The sequence below is a fragment of the Amblyomma maculatum genome, chromosome 1 (assembly GCF_055883805.1).
Source record: "Amblyomma maculatum isolate TAMU_Amacu chromosome 1, ASM5588380v1, whole genome shotgun sequence".
Classification (NCBI taxonomy): domain Eukaryota; kingdom Metazoa; phylum Arthropoda; class Arachnida; order Ixodida; family Ixodidae; genus Amblyomma; species Amblyomma maculatum.
The window spans coordinates 380926278-380949730 of record NC_139344.1 but is presented as its reverse complement, the minus strand read 5'-3'; the positions used below and the strand labels follow the sequence as shown (position 1 = coordinate 380949730).

Sequence of the window (23453 nt, the reverse complement as noted above, 5' to 3'; positions counted from 1 at the left end):
CTTTTTGTGCAGGGTAGGAATCTTGTTCAAATTCATCACATAGAGCTCCAGAAAAAAAAGTGCACATATGTACAGCGTGATGAAGTCTATTTCAGCGGCCGCCTCGCCTACTTTCTAGCTGTGAACACCAGGAGGGGGGGGGGGGGGGGGGGGGGGAGTGTAAAGACATGGAGGCGGATGGCTGGAGTAAAGGGACTTAGTGTATACTGAAATGCCTTAAATGGCGCTTTTTGAAGCAGAAAATCATCCAAATATCGGCAGCCAGTATAGGATAAGCACCCATTCAGCTTTTATAGGTAGACAAATCTAGACATTTCCTTTGATTCACGGCTGGTTAGTTCCGCAATAAAAAATTACACAGAAAACTAGAGCGCATATTTTAGCTATGTAGTACTCTTGCGCATTTCATCTAGTCGCGGTTCTTTTTAATGTTAATTATTCCATTTAAAACGACCTGAACTCTTGTGTTTGCATTTCTTTGACATTTCTAGCCTTCTTGTTTTCTTTTCGCATTTTACGCAATCCGTACTTTAGTCATTCCTTGCTCGTCTCTACTGCAACTGCATTAAATCTCCTTTAGTTTGCCACGGTAATGTACGGTACAGTATGATGTGATACGGTATGGTATGGTACGGTACGGTACGGTACGGTACGGTACGGTACGGTACGGTACGGTACGGTACGGTACGGTACGGTACGGTACGGTACGGTATAGCATGTTATGGCATGGCATGGCATGGCACGGTACCGTACGGTACAGTATGGTATGGTATAGGTTTAACGCCTGCAAAACGAAACAGGCCAACGCCGTAATGAAGAGCTCCAAATAATCTCGGTAATGGCGGGTTCTTAACGGGAATTGATGACGCTACACTCACGGGAGCCTTGAATTTGGTCTCCATCGAGAAGAGGCCACCATGGTAGACGAACGCCCTAACTAGTGAGCTACCATGGCGGTGCCGTATTAAAAGTAACTCACTGAAGGAAGAACGTTCGCCATTCTGTCCTTTTTGCGCCGCCACGGTGGCTCAGTGTTTACGGCGCTCCACGGCTGATCACAAAGATGCGGATTAGGTGCCGGCAGCGGCGACCGAGTTTCGATGGAGGCAAAACGCTAATTCCGTGCAGTATGAACTAAACGTGAACGTTTTAAGGCGAAAATCTTTAACGGCCTCGTATTGTCGGCCACGATTGTTTCACACACTTTCGTCACATGTTAGCTAATGTGACGTCACATCCGGTTAGACAGCAATTTCGAAAATTTACTCAGGAATTTGGTCAATCAAACTGCTGACGTCATCGACGTAATTCGGTAATTTAGTAGGGATGATATCATAACAATAATTAAAACTTAATTAAACATCCTATCTGCACCAGAAATCCAACCTCCATCCCTAGGATTCCCAGCCGAGAGCTTTAACCAACTGCGCCATGCCCGAGATCGTGAAACGCACATCATAATTCTTGTCTACAGTGAGGATGACAGTAGCAGTGACAATGACGCTGCAATTAGGGATAATGGCAATGATGACAGTATCAATGATAATGACGGTGCATTTAACTGATAATGATGTTGAGAGCAAAAGTGAGGCACCTGTGCACCAGCAACGCTCTGGCTTTCACATTTCTGCCATAAATTCAACAGTGCTCTCGGAATTTTTATGAACTCCCTGGTGGTCGAAACGATCTGGAGCCGCCGCTACGGTGTCCCTCATAGCCCTAGTCATATTGGGGACGTTAGACCTTATTCTTTGCTTTTCATACACAATAAATCCCAGTCATTCTTCTTTTCATGAGATTGCAGAGAATGCAGAGTAGAGAAGGAAGGGTAACAGGATTATCACAGAACTCCCTCCTATAGACCTTTTGACGAGCCTCGGCGAAACCGCTTTGGCTGGGCTGTGGGGCGGGTTTGGGAGAGATAATTCTCGACTTTTCCTGAGCTAGCAGCACAGCCCAGTATTCAATATGGCAACGCCCACGACCACTTTTTGAAAAGGTCTATAGACCAGATTTTTTAGCCGCTCCCGGCCGCGGCCATTTTCTGCCGACCAGAGCGCCGCCGCGTAGGAGGCTTCCTTGGGGACTGAGGGGTCGCGGTATCGCCGCGGCCACGCCTACAGGGCAGCCGCGTTTAGCTAGCCTTCGGGCGCTGGAGAATATCGCCGAAAATATTTTCACCGCGCAGTTGTGTTTGAGCAGGTTTATTTGCATTGCCGTAGAGTTAAAACCGACTTGTTATTTATGGGATTTAGTTTTACTTTCACGTTAACTGTGCTGCCGTTACGACCCTGTACTGAAGATAAAAAGTTCTTGAAAAATTGCAAACATTACTTTTGCGTATGGCTCGCATAAAATTCCTCCACTTCCAATGCGCTCTTCTTCCTTCCTGCCAGCCATTTCGAACCTCGGCAATTAGGCTGTGTTCCCGTTTGCGCGGTGTGTGCCAGTGACATCAACAAATTATCGATTTGTGTTCATCTGCTTGACAAGTTAACGACAGGCAAATTTTGTTCCGCTTTATTTATGAACACCGCCGCATTAGGAACATTTCTTTTTATGCCTAGAACTTTATATCGCCTATCAAACTGTGGTGCCTGCATGTCAAGCACAATGCATCTTTTTATATCCTGCACGTGCCGGTGCGGGCAAAAGTAAACGGATCAAGCTTTTTCTTCTACCATTTTTCACGCGTTGCATATTTGAAACTGGCAGTCTTGGTATACGCGATCCGGTAGTAGACGCCAGTGCCCTTTCACTAGGACAATATTGTTCCCTTATCTCCAGTGCAAAACGAGTGATTTTAATTTGAACGGAAAAGCGTGCTCCGTTTACTTATGCCCGCACCTGTAAATTATCTATACTTGCCAAAGAAACAGCAGCAAAGAAATGTTGGCTGAAGCAATACAACTCAGTTTTCACATGGTATATCAACTTTAGCATTCAAAAGTGGCATCGGCTATGAGATACGCCGTAGGGGAGTGCTCCGGAAATTTATCGACTGCCTGGGGTTCGTTAACGTGCGCGGACATCGCACACTACACAGGCGCTTCAGCTTCGGCTTCATCGAAGCGCAGCCATCGCTTCTGTGATCGGACCTATCTATGTCTTGGGCTCAGCAGTCAAGACCCCTAACCACAGAGCCATCGCTGGAGGTCACAACCCCGTTTCGTTATTTGTATTAAGCCTTGAACAGATATTTACACAGCAGCCAGCTCTCCCAAGTTGCGCAGCGACAAGACGAGTATAATAATTCAGAAGCTATCGCTGTGTGTTAAACCGCTGCTTAGCCGTTTAGGCCAGATCATGACACGTAATGAAATCGTGTTGCGTCCGAGGTAAATACTAAAAGCAAAAGGCTACTACGCTCAACCGTTTTGCACGCCGAGCTCTCTCTGAATAAAAAAATAACAATTGGGAGTCCTGGTTGTCGTATTTAAATTCCTTTAAAAGAAAAATGAAAGCTAACGATAAACCACTGTTCGCCGAAAACACACGTTTCACCTAAGCAAGCTACAGCGCGAGGCTCGTCGATCCGGTTAAATCTGACACAATGGAGTCAGCTTCAAAAATCTAGATACCCTTGCGCAAAATCAAAACGTAAGAAAAAGCACGTGGATTTCTCACATCTGGGAAAGTCGAATATTGAACCACCACCTCCGTAGCTCAGTAGGTGCAGTAAAGGACGTGAAATTCTGTGTTCGTGGGTTGGGATACCAGCCGCGGCATGTGATTTTTCTTCTTATCGTTTACCCCCATGGCCCCCTTAATATTTATGTGTACGGCCTCTACCCCCTTTTACTACTGATCTCTGGACATGTGCCAGGCTCCTTTCCTTGCCGCTTTATTTACTTTTTCTCTCTTTATTCGCCTCCCCACGTGTACGGTAACCTAATGGGCATCGCCTAGTTAACATCACTGCCTTTCGATTCTATTCGCTCTCTCTCTCCTTGTAATACTCAACAAAATAAAAACGTCCCTATGTTTTCCTTGGTATCTGTGGCTATTGGCTCTGTTTCCATGACACACCGATGTGGCTCAGTAGTTAGTGAGCTCGAGATCTGAGCCCGAGGAGGCAGGTGAGATACAGCTGAAGAGGCCGTGTTTTGACAGTGGCGAAACGTGAGTTGCACGTATATTTTGCGATGCCTTCGCATATTAAAGAACCTCAATCAGGTGGTGATAATTACCGGAAATTGGCTGATGTCGCTTTGGATCCTTAAATCCCATTTACCACGTCGTTTATTTGCTCCACTGTTTTCTGCACTTAGCATTCTTTGTTTCATGACTTTTTTATGTTTTTGGTATCTTCCTTTCCTCTATCGCGATTTGTGAAGTCTGCCGTATGCTTTGCACCGAGTGTGCACCTTCTTTCTTAGTAGAAGTACTTGGAGATTTTCGCTCTCCACTTCTTTTCGACCACTTTTTTTAGTACCACATGGAACGTCATTTCGTTATGTTCTGGCCGGGCTTTGAAAAACGACCAACGGGTATCCCCCTCTACAGGTTCATCTTCTGTCTCTCCTTTGACTGACGGCTTCGTTATAGCGGGGCTTTGTCTATCTCGGGTGGCCTCTTGCATGGGGTGGTAACTTACAAGTGCGTGCTAATGAGCATGTATGGGATGATAGAAGCACAAGCTAAACAGTACTCATTAGGCGAGTCAAAAAATGCATTTAAGCGATTTAAGATCCACAAGTGCAGGCGGCAAACGGGAGCCAAAATGGGACCAAAACGGGACCAAAACGGTGCAGTGAAATCTTATAAAATGCCACCAGCCACTTGTTCAGGCGGCCACAGCAAAGCGTACGTGTGTGTTCCTGCGGCTATACCCCCTGTCTGTTAGGAGACAAATCTGCTCCTCTTCTCTCTCAGCGGCGCGGAAAGGCACCGGCGGCTGTCGTCACGGCTGGCAGTGCAAAACAAGGTCGCACTTCCGCCGCGCTCGCCGCAGAAGGTCGGTCCAGTTTTTAAGAGGCCTTTCGCTCTGATTCGCGATAACTTCGCCGACGACATCTTTTAACCTGGTTACCCTGTACGAGGCGATGGAATCGCTTCCCAGAGATGCGCAGCCGTGTTATCAGGCCACGCTTTCGCCTCCTTCAGCCCGTTTGTCACGCAGCCAGTCTGCGTTGCTACTGCGAATGGCGGAGTCGGGCAGCTCTGGTCTAGTTAATGTGTACTTGTGGGCGGTAATTACGCAAAATATGTGGTTAAACATTACAACTGGTGCCGAGAGACGACACAAAAGGGACAGGACGTAGGAAAAGATTTTATTAGCACGAAGAAATGAAATGAAAAATAAAAGGTTCTCGCCTGCGCCACTAGCTAAACACGAGATGAAGTAGTCATAGCAATGACAGATCCTCATGTGTTGTTAGGAGTCCAGCATGCGGCTATGTATCAGCAGTATCTAGCATACGGACAAACAGCTGGCATACACGCATGATGGCACTGATGGCAAGATGACTTGTGTCATTCCCATAAACAGCAGTTTAACGTCCTGCCTTTCCTGCTTTCGTATTATATGGCCCGCTGGCACTGTATAATGTTTTCTAGCATATCTTACAAATAACTTGATATTGAACGTTTCTTGTTGACGTACGATTGCTTCCTTATGCCTTGCGAGGACTAATAAAAAAGATTCGTTTGTTATCTATTGTGAATCGGCTGCACACGATAGCGTTCTTTTCTTCCAATAACTCTGCCTGAAGAAGCAGTAAATCCAGATCGCTACGGTAAATCGACGAGGTAAATATTCGAATCATATGTAGATTTAGAATAGCTCAGGTGATCTGAGTCATCTATGGCAGGGCTGATAGGTTAAGGTCGCCAAGGTAATGAGAAATGCCCGCACGTAAAAGCCGCTTCTCAGCGGACACGCATTCGCATGAGCGAATGGAATCGACCTCGCTTGTACGTCGTTTTCCAGTTGTGTTTTCGTCTAAACTTACCCTTAGAAAACTGGCACGACTGCGGAGGCAAGATGTGTTAGCGTTATCAGTAGTCGTGGCCGGAATAACGGTAATACATTGCCTTGGCCTGCTCCGTTGCTAATGCGGCAGAAAGGGATCAAGTTGTAATGCGCAGCTGGCGTTTACACACGTGTGAAGACGCACTGATAGTTAAAGAAGCTTAGGGACACTTAAGCTCCGCCTTTACTCCCGTCTTCGGCTCCCTTTGCGAATCCTCGTTCGGGCACATACACTTTGTAACTAGCTTAGTAACTAACTTCGGCCTTAATTTGTACTATATATCCTAGCTAAACTCCTTACACTTTGTAATTATCCTAATCACTAACCCCTTATTTGTAGGTTTATTACCTGCTAGCTAAACTCCTTAGCATACAGTTGTGAACAGCCGCATTATGTGGCGCATCAACCAACACGGACATGGAGTCCCACTTCAACAATGCTGCATGAACCCAGGCGTCGCAAAACATCGACCTAATATTGGCCCCATGTTGGCATTGATGGGCCGGATATTGCCAATGTAGGGCCAATGAATTGTTTTGTCTGGTAAAGTACCTGTGTGGACCAGGAGTAGCGTCGAACAATCTGGGAAAGTACCAAGTACCTGTGTGGACCCGGAGTAGCGTCCTTATTCGGGACCCAAATGTACCGGAAGGATAAATTCCCATATTACGCTCCCCATTCAAATAAGCCCGAGTAGGCAGTGCCTTCCGAACTCAGCAATGGCATGCAGTGTCGTGATGCCATACAAATCGTCGACCAATCAGCGCCCGACTAACCCCTGTCAGAGCTTGCTCGTGATTATTCGCTCACAACAGCACCAACGCCGAATTCGACGCCGGAATTTCTGGAGTATAGGACCTTTAATTCTATCATGCTTGAAAAATATCGCCGTGATTATCTGACAAGTCCTCCAAAGGGAATAACGAATGTGTAGTTTTTACATGGTTATATACATGGTTATATAGGAAGCTATATATGTACTAGGGAAGTATTGATAACAAGTGTACGCTGAGGAAGTTTTATTTTTTCATTAAATTAGATCCTAAGGAGGTTAGCATCCCTCCGAAGTTGGCCTCAGCAATTCCTGCAGCATTGCTGATGAGTAGCATTACAGTTGAGCACAAGAGAGAAGCGACGAAGTGCAAAAACCAGAAGTACTTGCGAGACAAGGGGTCCGTTGTATTAAGCACTGGAACTGTCATGCTTCGATAAATTGCTCCACTACTTTATACAAACACTGGGTGTACAACGAGATATGCTCCATTACCCTGTCAACTTTCTTCGCGTTACGCAATCTGTTCATGGACTGTGATTATTTTATCAGAGCCGCTACTCCTTAACTTCTATTAGAATACAATGAAATGATACTCGCATTGCTTGCGGCCAGAACGCTCCGTTGACTACCAGGAACAATACAAAAACGTCACTGGTTCAGGCTTCTGCAGAGGTACAGCAGCACATCAATTTCTCATGACATTGTGCAAACTGCGTCAGTGGAGACCCCTGAGTCCTGGATGTATTAGCCGCGGTCCCGTTGCTTTCTTATAGAATCCGTAACTTTCTTCCCAAAAATCATTTCCTGGTTTTACAGCTCGTTCTATGGCAGAATGAGGAATGAGTGTGTGGAAAGAAAGCAATGCACTTGCGTACACTGTACCAGCCAAAGCTGACCCAACGTGAAAGCTGCCTGACAGAAAAGCCTGGTTTCATGCTTAAGCGAGGTAAGTGTATACTATAGCGCTTTGTTCCGGCTCTCTTTCGCATTCTTTTTTTACGGCTTATTTCTTTTTTTCTCTTGCGCAGCCCGCTGTTATGAAAAATAATTTCATTTGCACTTTTGTATTTCGGCTCGATAAATTTTATTCTTCGAAATGACCTTTTTTTACAGCGATATTTCTCCACATTTAACAGTTGCACTGTATAGAAGAATTCGCGCTTACATTGCTAGTACATGAACCAGTTTTCGTAACGAAAAAAGGAATGTAAAAAATGCTTGACTTTTTAAAGCATATAGCAGCATCATATACCATAGAAGAAAAAAATCGGTGCTTTGGCTTTCATGAAAAATTACAGTCTGTGGAGTAAAATGACATCTTCGTTCTGAAATAAACATCGAAAACAATCCGCCGCTTATGTAGAAATGCTCAAAAACCGAAAAGTCCGTCTGTTAGATATAACTTGTATTCACATAATTGCTTTTTGTGTTCTTTGTGGTCACGGGTTAATCTTTTGAAATCCTTGATTAAGGACGATTTGGTACCTTAATGAAAGTGACAGTTAAATTTGCCAACCCCATCTTCTAAACCGTTTTTTTTTTTCTTTTGTGCCCGTGTGGGGACGGGGGTATGGTGTTCGTGGGTATAGTGTGCGTACGTATGTGCGGCCGCAATCTTGCGCACGAAGCCAAAGGTATTTAGCAGATAAGTATTGAGAACTGAGGTGTTCGCTTTGACACAGACACACACACACGAAGAAATCCAACAATCACTGATACTGAGGAAGTCATAATAGAACATTATTTAAGTAATACGGCGCGTTTATCAATAGTAAATTATCGGCGCAGGATTTTATAATCTTAAAGATAAGTAAGTCATTTAATGACGACAAAGCAACCACATGCTATTCGGGATCAGAAGTAATGACTTTCGAATATTCCATAGGGTACCGCAAACTACATGCTTGCTATAATTATTGATTAATATGCACAGGCAGGTAAGAGTAAGTTCTTTCCCATTCGGCTCAGTACATCAGGCAGACTCTCCTCGGAAGAAACGTCTAGGACAAGGAGTAGACAGCTTTACAGAGGTGTGCAATCTTGTTACGTGAGATACGCCAGCGTCATCTGTCGACGACATCGCAAAGGAGGTCTACTCGAGGTTCGCTACTCTGCATTAGGTGGCTCTGTCGGCAAAAATCGCCCTCCTTTTCGCTTAGGACCACTCTCGGTTCGTCATGGCGCGCTCGGATAGGTGAGGGGTTCTCAGATGAGGGTGACCTGTCGACCCGGTTTCTGCTTCTTCGTGCCTCCCGAGATGCTCCTGATGCTTTTATAGGCTTCGTTCCTCAGTCATTTGAACCAACGTGCAAAAAGAAATAAAGGAAAAAGATGAAACAAAACTAGTATTTAAACATCCCCGTCGCTAATTAAAGTTTTGATCACGAGCGTCCGCAGCTACGCTACGCATTGTTTTGCGCGACCCTCTAAACTCTGAAACACCCGAAATGGAAAATAAAGAAAACAACTGGAATTCTTTATCTCTGGAAGCTGAATTGCTAAGAGATCTGAATTACATATTTTCCCAAACTTATGCAAACTCCACATATTTGTTCGCATTAAATTCTGGCGATATTTTTTGTCGCACGTTGTTAATGCACCGTTTCTAGGTGAGCAGCAACACGCGTATAAGAAAAACGCAGGAGTCCTTTCTGGTAACAAAGCAAAACACACCACAGTTTTAAACGGTTTTAAACGCAGATCAGGGGCCTGTATTCAGAGTTTGCGTCGTTGTCGAAAGTGTCGCAATCTCCCCGACTTCGAGTCCCCTGATTGGCGGAAACGCCGGAACATGATATTGCTACCTTTTCCGGTTCCATAGTGGCACCACCCGGTTCAGACGTTTCGACAAATCAGATGTCTCGAGGTCACGTGAGATAGCGACACTTCGATAACGACGCAAACTCGGAATACGGGACCAGTTCTCGTTCATAGAGACGCATGTAAAACTTAATCAAGAATTAGAATGAGGACCTTGAAATTTGAGTGGTATTAGGCATAAAGCAATTACAGTACACGGTAGGGTCTAGTTGACATACTACCCATTGAAAACTCATTCTCATGGATCACCAAAAATCGAGTCGAAGTACATTCGTTCACACCAGGTTTGTCTCTGTCCCTAATACTTATCAGGATAGCCCTTGGCCATTATATGAACACTTAAAATATTGTTTTGCTTTCCTAACTAGAGCAAAAAGTTTACCTAAGACGTAAAGCGGCTTCAGAGAAGAAATATCTAGATATCTCTAAGAGCTTTATATCGCTTCTGACACCAGCTTGAGACTGGTCGGCCGTATATTTATCGAGCAAACTGAGGCTTGCAATTTGTTGATTTTCTGGCAGTGAAGAACAAACCCTAGGATTGCAACGTAAGGACGAGGTATGCGCATCTGTTTTCTTCATGACCTTTTAAAGAAAAAAATATACAACGAGATAAAATACGCATACCCAGTTGTATGGGTACAGTAAAGCTTCTTTAAACGCAATTTATTTCATAGAAACATTTCAAAACAATGCTGTACTGTCTGCAGGCACACGTTTTACGGACTAACAGCTGTACCGAGTTCATGATTTCTACCGCACCCAAACATCTACTACTTTTCCTAGTTAAAGGAATCCCTAGGGTGACCGCCCAGGACATACGATGTTCCCTAGCTCGATCGCGGAACATTTTATTGCGAAAGCAATACTACTCTAAGTTTCGAGCCTTCAGCGTAGCGTGGCTGGTAGCCACGCCTTACCCACGTGACGCTGTGACGTCCCACCCCACGTGGGCTGGCAGGAGCTGCCAACTTGGGTCTCTCGTTTTACGTGGGACGGTTATGTCAGAATCAGCCTTCTAGGACCCTGGCATTCACGTTAACCCTATAGGCCACTAAGGCACGTTCATATCGGTTGGTTAAAGTGGGGCTTTATATGTGGGCTGAGGAAAAAGAAAAACCCTCGGTCACCCGCAGCTAATGCTTTCGCTCAATATTTAGTTCAGCAGCGTTGAACGCTTGTAATTTTTTTTTCCTGGGACTGCAAAAACTCTGAAAAACTCACTGGAACTTGAAGAAAGGGGGGTGTTCTAACTGTGTTAAAGGGAACACTTATTAGGAAATGCTTTCCAAATGATGCCTCCCTAGACAGCTTACATAATTAGGCAGTAGCAGTAGTTAATATTCATACGGACAAAGCAGTACAAAAAGAACTGATTGGAAAGGTAGAACAATGGCAAGTGCTTACTCGCAAATTGGAGTTTACTCATAAAAGGAATCGTTCTTACAAGAATTTTTAGAGGCCTGAAACATGCTGAAAGAAAACAGAAGACACCAAATCCCAGCAATAATGATGAAACGGGAGCTTCTCATCCCATACAGAATGCTAAAGCTTGCTAACGCAGCCCTATTGCACCTTTACGATACAAAATTCAACCACTTCCCGTGCGGTCTCGTTATTTGTGAATGTATAGTACTTGAGCGCGACGCTACAGTACAGCGCACTTTTTCATTTTCATTAACACACATTTTTGACAGTGAGTCACAAAACTGTAATCGTCGTTGTCATTTGTTGTGCACTGCTCTTGCAAGTCTGCCCTATGTGTCTGACTGTGCATGTGAGGGAAATGCTATGCCAGCTCTGCGGGTTAACAAACTAATTATAATGCGAAATTCCGCACCCTTTCCATGTCTTAAAACCTACATTGCCTTGAACTCCTGTTCATCACCTGTTGCGCTCGATAGGGCCTGAAAGAAATACATCAGCATTGTATCTCTGGGCTTAGTTTTTCAGCCGGTTTGCAACAGCACCGAAAATAATAAATCTCTGAAAACTACCGATGCTATTTCAGGACTTACTGTTAAACTTGCGAGATAATGTAGAAAAAGGACATCGCGTTGCTGGCGTCGCCCCAGTCGCAAAGTTTAGAACCTATGGCAAGTCGTTGTAGCCTTAAGTATATTACAAAGAAGCAATGAAACTGCACTTGTCATTCTGGTAAGAATCCGACATGTCTTGGTGATTTCAGCTTATGGCGTACATAAATTGTTCGCATTTTAAGCTTTATGCTTTTTCACTTTAAACGATGATGCCCCCAAGCCTTCTAACCTTCACCTATAAACACTGTTTATCGAATAAGAAAATAGTTTAGCATGAACGCTTGAAATTTTTCTTCTTTTTTCTTTGTCCATAGTTTTCCTTTTAAACTGTTCAACCGGTATTAATTTTTTAGCAATTCCCAAACTTAGTAGTTTCACAACCAAAAATCTATCTCCATTTTTTGTTTGATTAGCATTAGTACAAAATTGAACACCATTCTGACTGACGTCTTTATGCACATTTGTTTGCTTATGACTCACTCAAGCGTCGTCACTTGAGAGATGACGAAGCACTACCAAGAGAGAGTCATCCGATAGGTTTGCACCAGCAGGTAGAAGTGTTTCATCAGAAAAACAAATCCTGCTGTTCACTTGAGCATCAACTCCCGCTCCCATGCACCTTCGCTCCCCTCACTCAAACGTCGAACCTACGGGCAGGCTATGTTCATGGCCTCCAAAGCAGAACTTAGAACGCAGTTCTGCATCCACGGGCTTGGCTTTATTTGAATGAGGCGGAACATTTAAAACTTGCGCTTCCCAGTTACATAATACAAAACTTCCCGACAAAAATAATCCCCTCAACTTCCAACTGCAGAAACTTACCAGTGAAACATTGCTACTCTGTCTCCGAACTCGACGAACTAAATTCCAGAGTTTAAACGAGCCGTGCCTCTTATGTCACTCGGCCTGAAATCCTCGCTGCAAAGGAAGCCAGGAAGCGCAATTAAAATTGTCTGACATGGGCGAGCTCTCGCTGAGCTCGCTTTCAAAGCGGGAGGAATGTGCCCGTAGGTATACCGGGTGGAGCAAAGGCACTAACGACGACCGAAAGAACAAAAAAAAAAAAACAAACAAAACGATGAAACAAAGCGACATCCAAGCACAAGACGCTGGGCGGCACGAAATGAGACAACACCTTTCACTTTCGCCGTTTCCCTCACTTCAATGTAGGCCGTAGAAAGACAAGGACGACGAGCGACAAAAAGAAAGGACGAGAAAGCGACATGGAAACAAGAATGTCATCCGCGCAGCGAGGGCGCGACATCCCAGCGGGGAGTCGCCTCGCGTCTTTCATCTCGCTGGTGATGATGACAGCGGTGATGATGATGATGACTGTGCTTTTGTCTTTTCTCTTAATTCCTCACTTTCTCGGTGCTCATTTTCACCCCTTTTTCGGCGAACTTTGAGACAGAGGAGTCATCCTCCGAGACAGAAAAAGTGGCGCGGGTATAAAAGCACCGAGTCGCCAACTTGTCGACACTTTTTGGAACGTGCTGAGAGTGCACGCGCGGCGTTGTTTTCACAGAGGCGCGAGGTGAAAGAAACTCGAGCGCGGCTCATCGAAGAAAGCTTTAGTTTTCCGGACGTTTCCGCATTCCACGAGCGGCATCTGTTGTTTCCGCGCTTCCTTCCGGCTTTCTCGGCGTCGCCTGCTGAAGTTTTTTCTGAGGAGCTTCGACCATGCTCACGGTTTGTAAGCCTTTTTCTTCCTTTTAATTGTTCTAGTAGCTGCGGATAGTGCTTGTAGTGATAAGAGGTGGAAATAAAGTTTTTAGCTTCTGAGTGGTGCAGCAGTTGGCATTTTCTACGTGCCTCTAACTAACGTAATCACCTTTTACCTATACTTCACCCACTCATCTTTCCCTCTCAGGTATACCTTTATAAAAATTAGAATGTTTCTTTTGTTTTTAAATAATAGGGGTGAAAACAGAGTTTTCGAGATATCAAAGATCACATAGGAAACATCCATGGCCAAGAAGTCTGAACTGTGCAAGGCCCAGTTTATGCATTCTGCAAGTTTTTTAGTTGTGAAATTCATTCTTACTAGAACCTACCGTTCTTACTTTTTGTCAAGTATGGAGCAGCGTCACAGTTTTGTTCTGGTTACCTTTAACTGCAAATCGAGATTACCAAAGAGCGGCCCTCGGCCTTATTTGAAGGCAAAACGTCAAGAGCTTTCATGCATCTAGTTAATGTTAACGCAGCAAAACATCTTTCGCAGAAGCCGAGCCCGTGAGCCGAATTAGGTAAGGCACCCCTTCGTAGCGTGAATTCCTTTGGAACGTTAAATCCTATAAACAGACAAACGAGCAGACAAGAACCCGTTTTGGGTAAATATAATCGGTTTCACTGTTTGTTTTTTTTCCTACAGGTGTAATTTCACTGCCTCTCCTTTAAATGTCAAAGGCCTCCCTTCTCAACGATAACCCAGACAATCACCATACCCGTTTCGTGTGGGCTTTTTTTTTTATAGCCTTAGGCTAACACTGACGGCATTAAAATCATATCAACACTGCTTAGATTACCTTCACATTTAGATAAAAGTTCGCAGAATGGACTCTTTGAGGAAATGCTTCAGGGTAGAGTGGATTCGTAAAAAGGGAGTAATTACTCATTATCACCCATTCAAGCGTAGGCATACGAATACAGGTGAAATATGCAAAAATTCCTCATTTATTCATTACTGATCAATTCGCTATCACCATACCATAATCTCTAGCCGTACCTTTTAGCTGAGTCGACAGAGCGACTGTCCCAGTTAGGCGGTGGTTCCGGGTTCTAACCTGAAATGAGGACGAATTTTTCTTTCTTCAAGCAAGACGTTTCCGTAAAAACTGAGTAGATTTCCTGAGTATTCGTATATATCCGCATATGTGGGTGCGAATTTGAAGGCTTCATTAAAAAGGTAAGAATAATGAAAAAACATTAATTTGTTGATTACAGTATGAGACCCAGTAGTGACAACTTTTTGTGCAAATGAAACATCGTATGAAATAGTCAATCATTGTGCAAAGAGCAAAACAAATGCAATCATCAAATATCGAACATCAGGAATTAAGTGATGTACAGCCACACATAAACAACATCGAGTCTACGGCATGCAGTCATTATAGCCCGCATGCAAGATATTACATCTAAAGTGCCAGACAAAGATAAACAACACAATTGGAGATCGCTTTATTTAGAACCGGATTATGGAACCAATAGTTCCGCTCAGGTATAGTAAAGAATAAAAAGGAGGCTTTCAAATGTGCCTAGTAGCATTGGTATTCTCGGAAAAAGATCAGAGGTGCAGAAATTACTGTACCGCTTCACTGCTTACTTAAAACAATCAGTGAAGAAATACTATGCCTCGGTAAGCGTTGGTGATTGTGAATCTGCACCGCAGCGTCTTCATCGTTGAGAAATGTGGAAGGCTTTGAAGTATAGCCTATGTTTGACAATTATTGTATCTGTTGCCCTTTTGCAGGTTGTTCTTCTATGTGTACTACTAGCGGCCGCCAGTGGAGAAGATGGCAAAGGCGAGGAGCTGGAGCCAGAAGGTCACAGCTTTGGTAGCCTCGGCCAGGCGACGACGTTCCGTCAGGCCGGAAACTACCTCCAGGCAGCTCCGACATATGGGCGTTCCACTTACGGACAATCGGCAGGACTAGTAAGTTCGAATTGTCAATGACTTTGTGTCCTTTAAAACGCAAACAATTTTTCAATTACGGATCAATTTTGGGATTAGCGGATGTTATCCTCGCACAGGTAACTCATCGCTGATGTTTATCTTACACTTTGGATGACTGAAGAACACTTCCGTTCAAATCTCAAGTGGTCTCGTGGCCAACTAATTCCAGGCAGTTTTCAAGTTTTTATAGCACAAAAAATTGTTACGTATTATCTATAGCGACCAATTTCGAAGCCACATCAATTGATTACGTCGCAACTTATTAATTATTTAGAATTAGATTCGCAGCATCTGCACTTTACCACATTACATTTTTACTTCTCTTCATCAGCATCAGACTATACCCATTGCAAGGCGAAGGCCTCTCCCATAATCCTCAATTTAAACCTATCCTTTGCCAGCTGCATCCACCCGACCAATGAAAACTTTTTAACCTCATCCGCCGACCCAACCTTCTCTTGCCCCATGCTATGCTTCCCTTCCCTTGGCATCCAATTTTTTAGCCTTAGCGACCATCGAATATCGCACTGCGTGCCTTGTCCATGCCCATTTCTTCTTCATTTCATCTAGAACGTCACCAGCTCGATTTATTTCTCTGACCGACTATGCACGCTTCCTGTCTTAGAACGTCACACCTACCGTTTCTTGTCATAGTTATCAGCGTTGTCTTCAACTTAAGTAAAACTATTCGTTAGCCTCCACGTTTCAGCTACACAGATGATTACCGGTAAGATACAACTGTCACACTTCCCTCCTGAGCTATTCCGATAAACTGCTAGTCATGATCTGCGAGTACTTGCCTAATGCGGTCCATTGCGATCTTATTCTCCTGATTATTTCGGTGGGGTAATCTGTACCTACAGTCACTACCTGTCCCAAGAAAACATATTCGCCAACCACTTCCAGTGCTTCGCTACCTATTTTAAGCTACTGTTCCTTTCCCAGGATGTTCAACCTTACCTTAGTCTTCTGAATATCAATTCATATGACTACCTTTATGATTTTACTGTACAAGTCATTAGACATTCTTTACAATTAGTCTCTTGAGTTACTTAGCTAGGCAATGTCATCAGCGGATCGCAGATTAGTGAGGTATTCTCCATCAACCCTTGTCCCTAATTGCCCCTATTCCATGCTTCTTAATAGTTCCTTTAAGCAAGCTGTGAATAGCACTGGGGGGATTGTGACTCTTTGCCTGACATCTTTCCTTATAGAAATTTTATTATTTTCTTTGTGGAGAGCTAAGGTTGCTGTGCAGCCACTATAGATATCTTCCGGTACTTTCACTCATCGACACCCTGATTTCGCAATGTCTGAATTACTGCTGAGGTTTCGACCGATTAAAACGCTTTCTCGTAATCAATGAATCATGTGTGTAATGATTCGCTAAATTCCGAGCCTTGTTCTTTTACCTCGTCGATAGTATGAATGTGATGGATTGCAGAGTAGCCATCCTGAAAACCTGCTTGATCCTTTGGTTGACTGAAGTCTAAGGTCGCTACCCTGATTCTATTATCGGTTACCATATAAATATCTTGTACGTAACTGGTAGAAGCTGCTGGTCTGTAATTTTTCAAGTCCATAGCGCCCCCTTTCTTATGGATTAAGATAATAATAGCGTTCCTCCAAGGTTCCGGTACCGTCGATATTACCAGGCATTGCGTGTAAAGGATGGCCAGTATTTTTAGCACGATATCTGTGCCGTCCTTGAACGAATCTGTAGTTATCTCACTAGGAACCCGGTCACCGTTCCTCGTCTCTAAATTATTGTGGCTATAAAGAAAAGTCTTCATAATCATCACCTGATCCCCCTCCTCAATTTACTTTTCCTCTTTTCCTGGCTTCTAAAGCTTTCCTAACCTCGCTCTTCGCTATGGCTGAGCGTCGGGCGGCTCCTCCCTACTGCCTATATCTCATTATTATCTTGACTGCTTCGGCTACTGAATAGGTCAGTATAGAACTGCTCGGCTACTTACTTTGACTATGTTGTCTATAATAATAATGATATTGTTCGCCTTGTCCCTTATCGCAAAAAACGTGAATTTTGCCTTGCCTAATTTCCTCCTCACCGCTTTCAAGTTACCGCCATTCCTTAGAGCATGCTCGAATTTCTCAATATTGTGCTTCTTTATGTCTGGAACTTTACGGCTACAGTTAAAACTCGATTTAACGAAGTTGAGGGGAGCCGCGAATCATTTTGTTAAATCTGGAACTTCGTTCAACTAAGGGAGGCATGTCACGGTAAGTTAATCCGATACGCTCGAATTATATATCGTAAAGCGGTATCCACGCAGTACCGCAGTATCGTATTTGCAGAGTGTAAATGCGCCGAAAATGAAATTTCGGCCCGTGGAAACGATTATCACCGCTAGCACCTATGAAAAAAGCAATGAAGATTGTTACCTTACCAAGAAGGGACCCAGGGGACCAAAACATTTATTTCCCGACAAGGAAGTCCCTTTTCTCTGCTTGCATATACGCTTTGTAACAATCACTGCACGAATTTTTCGTAAGTCTCAAGATCCTCGAGCCTGTCTTCTGCCCCTCTTGAGTTCCCACAAACTGCCGCAACAGATCAGGGACATTCAGCACTTCACGTAGTGTCGGTAGGCGACATGCAATGTTTTTATTGATGGTGCCATCTGATGAATTAAACTCAATATTACTTTCGCTTTACGCCACGTAGCTTGGTAAAAGCAAGAAGTTTCTCCGCAATGTAACCATTGGCTCACAATTAATACACTTTTTAGCGTCTTCTAAAAAATAGACCAAACTAAATAGTTCCCCTTTCATTTCTTGACAAAAGGTTCGTTACACTGGGACAGATAGCTGTCTTCTTTCGTTATTTCGAGTAAGTCAAAGCATATTAGACCCTACAGGCGCCTGATGGGAAAAGGAGATATATTCGTTAAATCGAAAAATGCATCTAAATCTGGTTTCATTTCATTAAGTTTTGACTGTATTGATTAACTTTGATAGCCAATTCTGTTCTATCCTGTCTGTGGGAATGGAGGCTTTCATATTTTGGCGTTCTTTAATCAGATATGTCTACTGATTAGAGAGTTTACCGGTATACTTGTTAACTATCAGACCACCTACGTCGCACTCAGTAAAGATACCTCTAAAATTATCATTTATCGCTTCTGCACAAAGTTCGACTTCCTCGATTAAAGCTGAATATATTTGTTATCATGAAGCGATCATCAATTATTCTGCCTTCGCCCTCATCACAAATTCGGTTATGGACTTTTTTGTCACTAGTCTGTTATGTTCCGTCTTCAAATCTAGACTAACTCGAGATCTTACCATCCTGCGATCATTGCATCGCACCTTTCCGATTGCCTCTACATCCTGCACAATGCCAGGGCTAGTGGTGTCAATTTCTTTTATAGTCGCTCCATTAGGGATTTCCCTGTCCCCTTTCGGTCCCTCCATTTGCTGAAGAAGGTACTCATTATTTGTAAGTTATTGCGTTCTACAAACTCAACACCTCCGATCTGATGTTACTATCCTCCAATGCGATATTTACTCACTGCTTGTTCATTGTTTTCCTACCTTGGCATTAATGTCTCCCATCACCGCTGTACATACATACACTGCATTTTTACTTTCCCTGGATCCAATTCTACATCTTCATTAAAGTTTTAGACTGCGTGGTTACGACTTGTCTTAATCAGCCTCAATTTCTAGGCGGAGGGGGGGAAGGGGGAGGGGAGGAGTGTGAGCGCAGCTCCTCCAGCGTCCGCCCCCCCCCCCCCCCCCCTTTCCCTCCTCGCACCCAAAGACAAAATGCAGCATTTTACTCAACAAAAAAACCCTGAAGAGCCTGTGTTCAACAGAAAAAAGCCGGAGATGTACATGGTTCGAATGCAAAGCTCCTTTTTCACCACCCCCCCCCCTCCCTCCCTATCTCTCTGCCCATTCGCCTTCCCTACAGATTCAGGTACAAATCGGCCCGTTATTTTGAACCTTAGAAACAACCGGTGACTCTGTAAATAGGCACAATGTTTCTATACCAGATTACGTAGAGATTTTCTCGTCCCATGGGTAATTATTCAGCAGTCCCTGAAAACAATATATCCCTAGGTTGCACAATATTTAAGCGGAGGACTAAAAATACTAACCCAGATATGAGAAGATAATTACATATAATTATCCATGTCGGACTATCTGTGTGGCCAGGTAAGAAAACTTTCGCGCTTTCTCGGCTTTCTCATACGCTTTTAAGACAACAAAAGGGCGTTTCAACAAGATTCGCCCCTGCCTGGACTAGACCAGGTATAATGATACACAATCGCTCTTATAGTACGCCTATAAGCGCACTTGCCAAATGTATTTCAGTCTTAAAGACCGATGCATCCATCCTCACTTCAAATTTACAGATATGAAAGCATAGATGCCCGTCCAGCTCAAACGTTAACATAAAGGTTGGACGCACTAAAATCCTATGAAGCAGACAAGCCACCGCATGACACATCGATCTCAACATGTGCAGTCGACATTACGACGGAGAGTAATGCAATGCTTGCATGATTATCGGAGACATCAGTATACCAAGGAATGGGCAGAAGTAGGCAATGGTTACGCTGTTGCTATCATCCTACTCGGGTCCTGACGAAGAACCTTGTGAACCAAACGAGCTTCGTAAGAAACTTGACAAAGACATCCGGCAAAAGTTTTCGGAATGAAGCCCTGTTTCACTTTTAGTAAATCTGAGAAATGAAGTGCTTTTAGCATTTTCCATTTTTGCGGAAGCCCTCATATGTCCTCTGCCTAAAGCAAGGATCAAAGATTTCTTATATACAGCTTTGCAGTTGGAGCATTAATTTTCCTTCTCGGCAAACACACCAAAACCGCACTCACTGCAGAAGAAGAAAAGCGCTGCAGCAGATGCCAGCCATGAAATTTCTCTAGAGTCAATCTTGTCGTCGCAAAGGCACTACACCCTATGCCAAGGACACCCGCACAGGCAAGTGGGAGGAGCGATTCACTTCTCCCAGCAGCCAGGAATTCATTCTCAGGCCGCACCCATCTGCAGGGCTTCAAGAACGCACAGGGGAAGGAGTGGTGGCATCGGACACCGAACTGGGTGTCGTGGGAAATTCATTCTCGGTCTCGTTTCTTGGTAATGTTTTCACGCGTAGGTTGAATGTCGAGATTTCAAATCAAAAACCCCATTACAGATCACTCAGTAGCTTCTAGGAATATTCAGTTTTATGTGTTTTCAAACTACCAGGCGCCACGATGAAACGAAGCGATTGTTTAATGCATACTAAGTCACCGCTTATTTCACATGAACGAGGAGGCGGGCGTTCTGAATTGTCATAACCGTTAAATACAAACTGTGACTGGTCCAAGTATTTTAAGCACATGATCGTGTCAGCGATGGTTACTTCGCATATTTCGTTTCCTATTTATTGCTCGCAGTGGGTGCAGTGTAATGGACTTTTATGTCCACGACAAGGAAAAAGGAAACAAAAACATGACATGAAAGGTTCGAGAAACCTTGTGCCAGACTGATGTGCAAAAGCAAGTCCGAGTTAAATGAATATCAAGCAAAAATATTAAATAACCTAAAACATTGTGTAGGGAAAGCCAACCAAAAGGAAAAAGACAAATGGACTCAACAAGCGCACACATATCCTCGGTGCTGCGGGCGTAGGTATATCCAAACCTCATGAATAGTTCCTATTTTGACTTGTCACACGTAGGCTAAAACTATAGTTCGCAATTTTCTCCGCTCCTCAATATGTGTTACAGCTAATCAGCTAAACGTGACGCTAATAAGGGCGGGAGCTAACTCATAAGCATACTTTGACAATGCGATCAGCAATGGCACATAATACTATTAAAAAAACTCACTGTAGTCTTTTCACTGCACAGTATATAATCTCTCTATCAGGATTTATGAGAGAAAAGAGTGGGGGCCGTGCCCCTACAATAGCCCGTACCTCCAATATCAAATAGGCTTAATATCTGCAAACGCGATTGGTTGGCATCTATAGTAAACAAAACTCGATGTGAATTAATCTGGACAAACAACCTCGTCATTACCGAACGTGTGCATGAGCGAAGGACGCCATAGTAAACATCTATAGTAAACAAAACTCGATGTGAATTGATCTGGACAAACAACCTCGTCATTACCGAACGTGTGCATGAGCGAAGGACGCCATAATGAAGAGATCCTGATTAGTATTTCCAACACCAAGCATTATTTCCAACGCACTACATCTCTCAGCTCATGGACGTGTTTGAATATGAAACCTATCGAAATGGAACCACAGCGACCTACATTCGAGTGTGTTGCGCTCTGCTGCCCAACCATAACCACTCAACTATCGCAGCATCGCCACAAATTATTGTCTTTAATGAGGGCGACAGTATCGTAGCACGCAATATCCACCTTTCCCTTTTCTTGGAAGAAGGCAGCAGAGCAGGTAACATCAACACAAAGCACAAGAGGCACACACACGCACACAAGGACAAGGTGTTACCTGCTCTGCTGTCCTCTTCCAAGAGATGTGTGACCAACTAGCTCATCGTTCGACTCTATTATTGCCCCCCTTCCAGCCCGAGCGAAGTGTGTCTTCCTTGCACGTGTTCAGGTCTATCCACGCGCCCTCCCTCTTACACCCACCCTTTCTACGCAGGACGGTGGACGTCCGCAGCCGTTCGACTTCGGCTACAACGTGCAGGACGAGTTCGGCAACAGCCAGTTCCGCCAGGAGAAAGGCGACGAGTCCGGTTCGGTGCAGGGCAGCTACGGCTACACGGATGCGTTAGGCGTCTACCGCAAGGTGCATTACGTGGCCGACCAAAACGGCTTCCGGGCCGACATCAAGACCAACGAGCCGGGCGTCAAGCAAGAGAACCCGGCGGACGTGCAACTCGCCGTCGAGGCCCCGCCGCAGGGCGTGCTGCAGCAGGCCCTGACGGGCTCAAGGTCTGGCTTCGTCGGGAAGCTCCCCGCTGCGCTGCCAGCACAACCGAGATTCCCGCCGGGACTGTGAGACTCCCCGAAGCCCAGAGGGCCCACGGAAGCTGCCTCCGCCGGCGAGTAGTGGAGGTGTCATCTCCTCTCCACTGGACGGGAGGTGGTCGTGTGGCCTAGGAAATAGTCAGTGTGGTTCCGCCTTGTTGCGTCACTGTGTTGCGCCAGTGCGGTGATTGAGCTAGGCGTGTTGCGCGAGTACATGAAATGCCCCTCTGTCATAAAGACACGCTGTGCGTGCACGGTCGTCAGAGCAGTAGTCAGTGTAACCGCTAATGGCGCTGTGGTTCATAGAGGATGGTGGAGGTTTCTTGTGGGAGGATATTGTCGAAGGTTAACACGCGATTCCTGAAGACATCAAACTAGTAAATAACGAGGTGGTGGTCGAATATCACGCACACCGGGAGTTCTGCTTTCTTTTTTTCCTTTGCTCGGATAGCTTTCTCTATCGCCGTTATATTTGTTTCAATCCTGCATCCCAGAACAGATCACGCAATCAAATATGCGATATCTTTTTTTCTTCATATAGCTGTTCGAAGTGTATAGAGACACCGCGAACGTCATCTGATGGCTTATGCATCGACCAGGAAGGTAAAGCGAATGAAGAGAATGCGACGTCAACATAATGGGCTACCTCAAAGGTAATACAGTTATAACGTTCTTCACTCGTCACTTGCGTGCTATATATATAGGCAAGTACGCTATGAGAAAAAAAAAAAAAAACAAGCAAAAAAAAAAAAAAACAGTCGTGTACGGTGCTGCAGTGGAAATAGCAAGACTCTCCGTCCAGTGCAACGTTGCTCCTATGCCGAAGGCTACCAGTGTGTGGAACGACTTCAGGCATAGCGTATCGTGAGGAGTTCATGCCTCCGCAGAAATGAAGCATTCCTCAGGTGCATACCGCCTTTCAAGTCGGGATAGGCGTATTATGCAATAAGTGACTTGTTTTCCATGTCTTTATGGCGCTAGGAGCTTCTGTATTATGACGGGGAGGCATGTTCGAGGTGTATACGGTCCAGGCTGGTAGACACGTCACTGCCACGCAAGAAAAAAAGGGAGTGACGTGATGGGCCCGGTCTCACGTTTCCTTCCCTCGGCTCTGCCCGGGTGACGAGTTACCTCGGAAAAGGAGTTTCTGCGCTTTCGCATAAGTTTCTAGCGGGGTTCCTTTCACTCG

General features: G+C 44.5%; 1 protein-coding gene and 1 long non-coding RNA gene across 3 annotated transcripts in view; one reads left to right on the top strand and one right to left on the bottom strand.

Moving 5' to 3' along the window:
- Positions 1 to 23453, bottom strand: part of LOC146208365 (uncharacterized) — a 590053-nt gene that overhangs the window by 546318 nt on the left and 20282 nt on the right. The window lies entirely within an intron of this gene.
- On the top strand, positions 15016 to 22906 carry LOC146208366 (uncharacterized). The gene is made up of 2 exons (XM_084597099.1): positions 15016 to 15261; positions 21936 to 22906. The coding sequence occupies exons 1-2, from the start codon at positions 15016 to 15018 to the stop codon at positions 22293 to 22295; spliced, it is 606 nt and encodes a 201-aa protein (XP_084453225.1). The 3' UTR covers positions 22296 to 22906.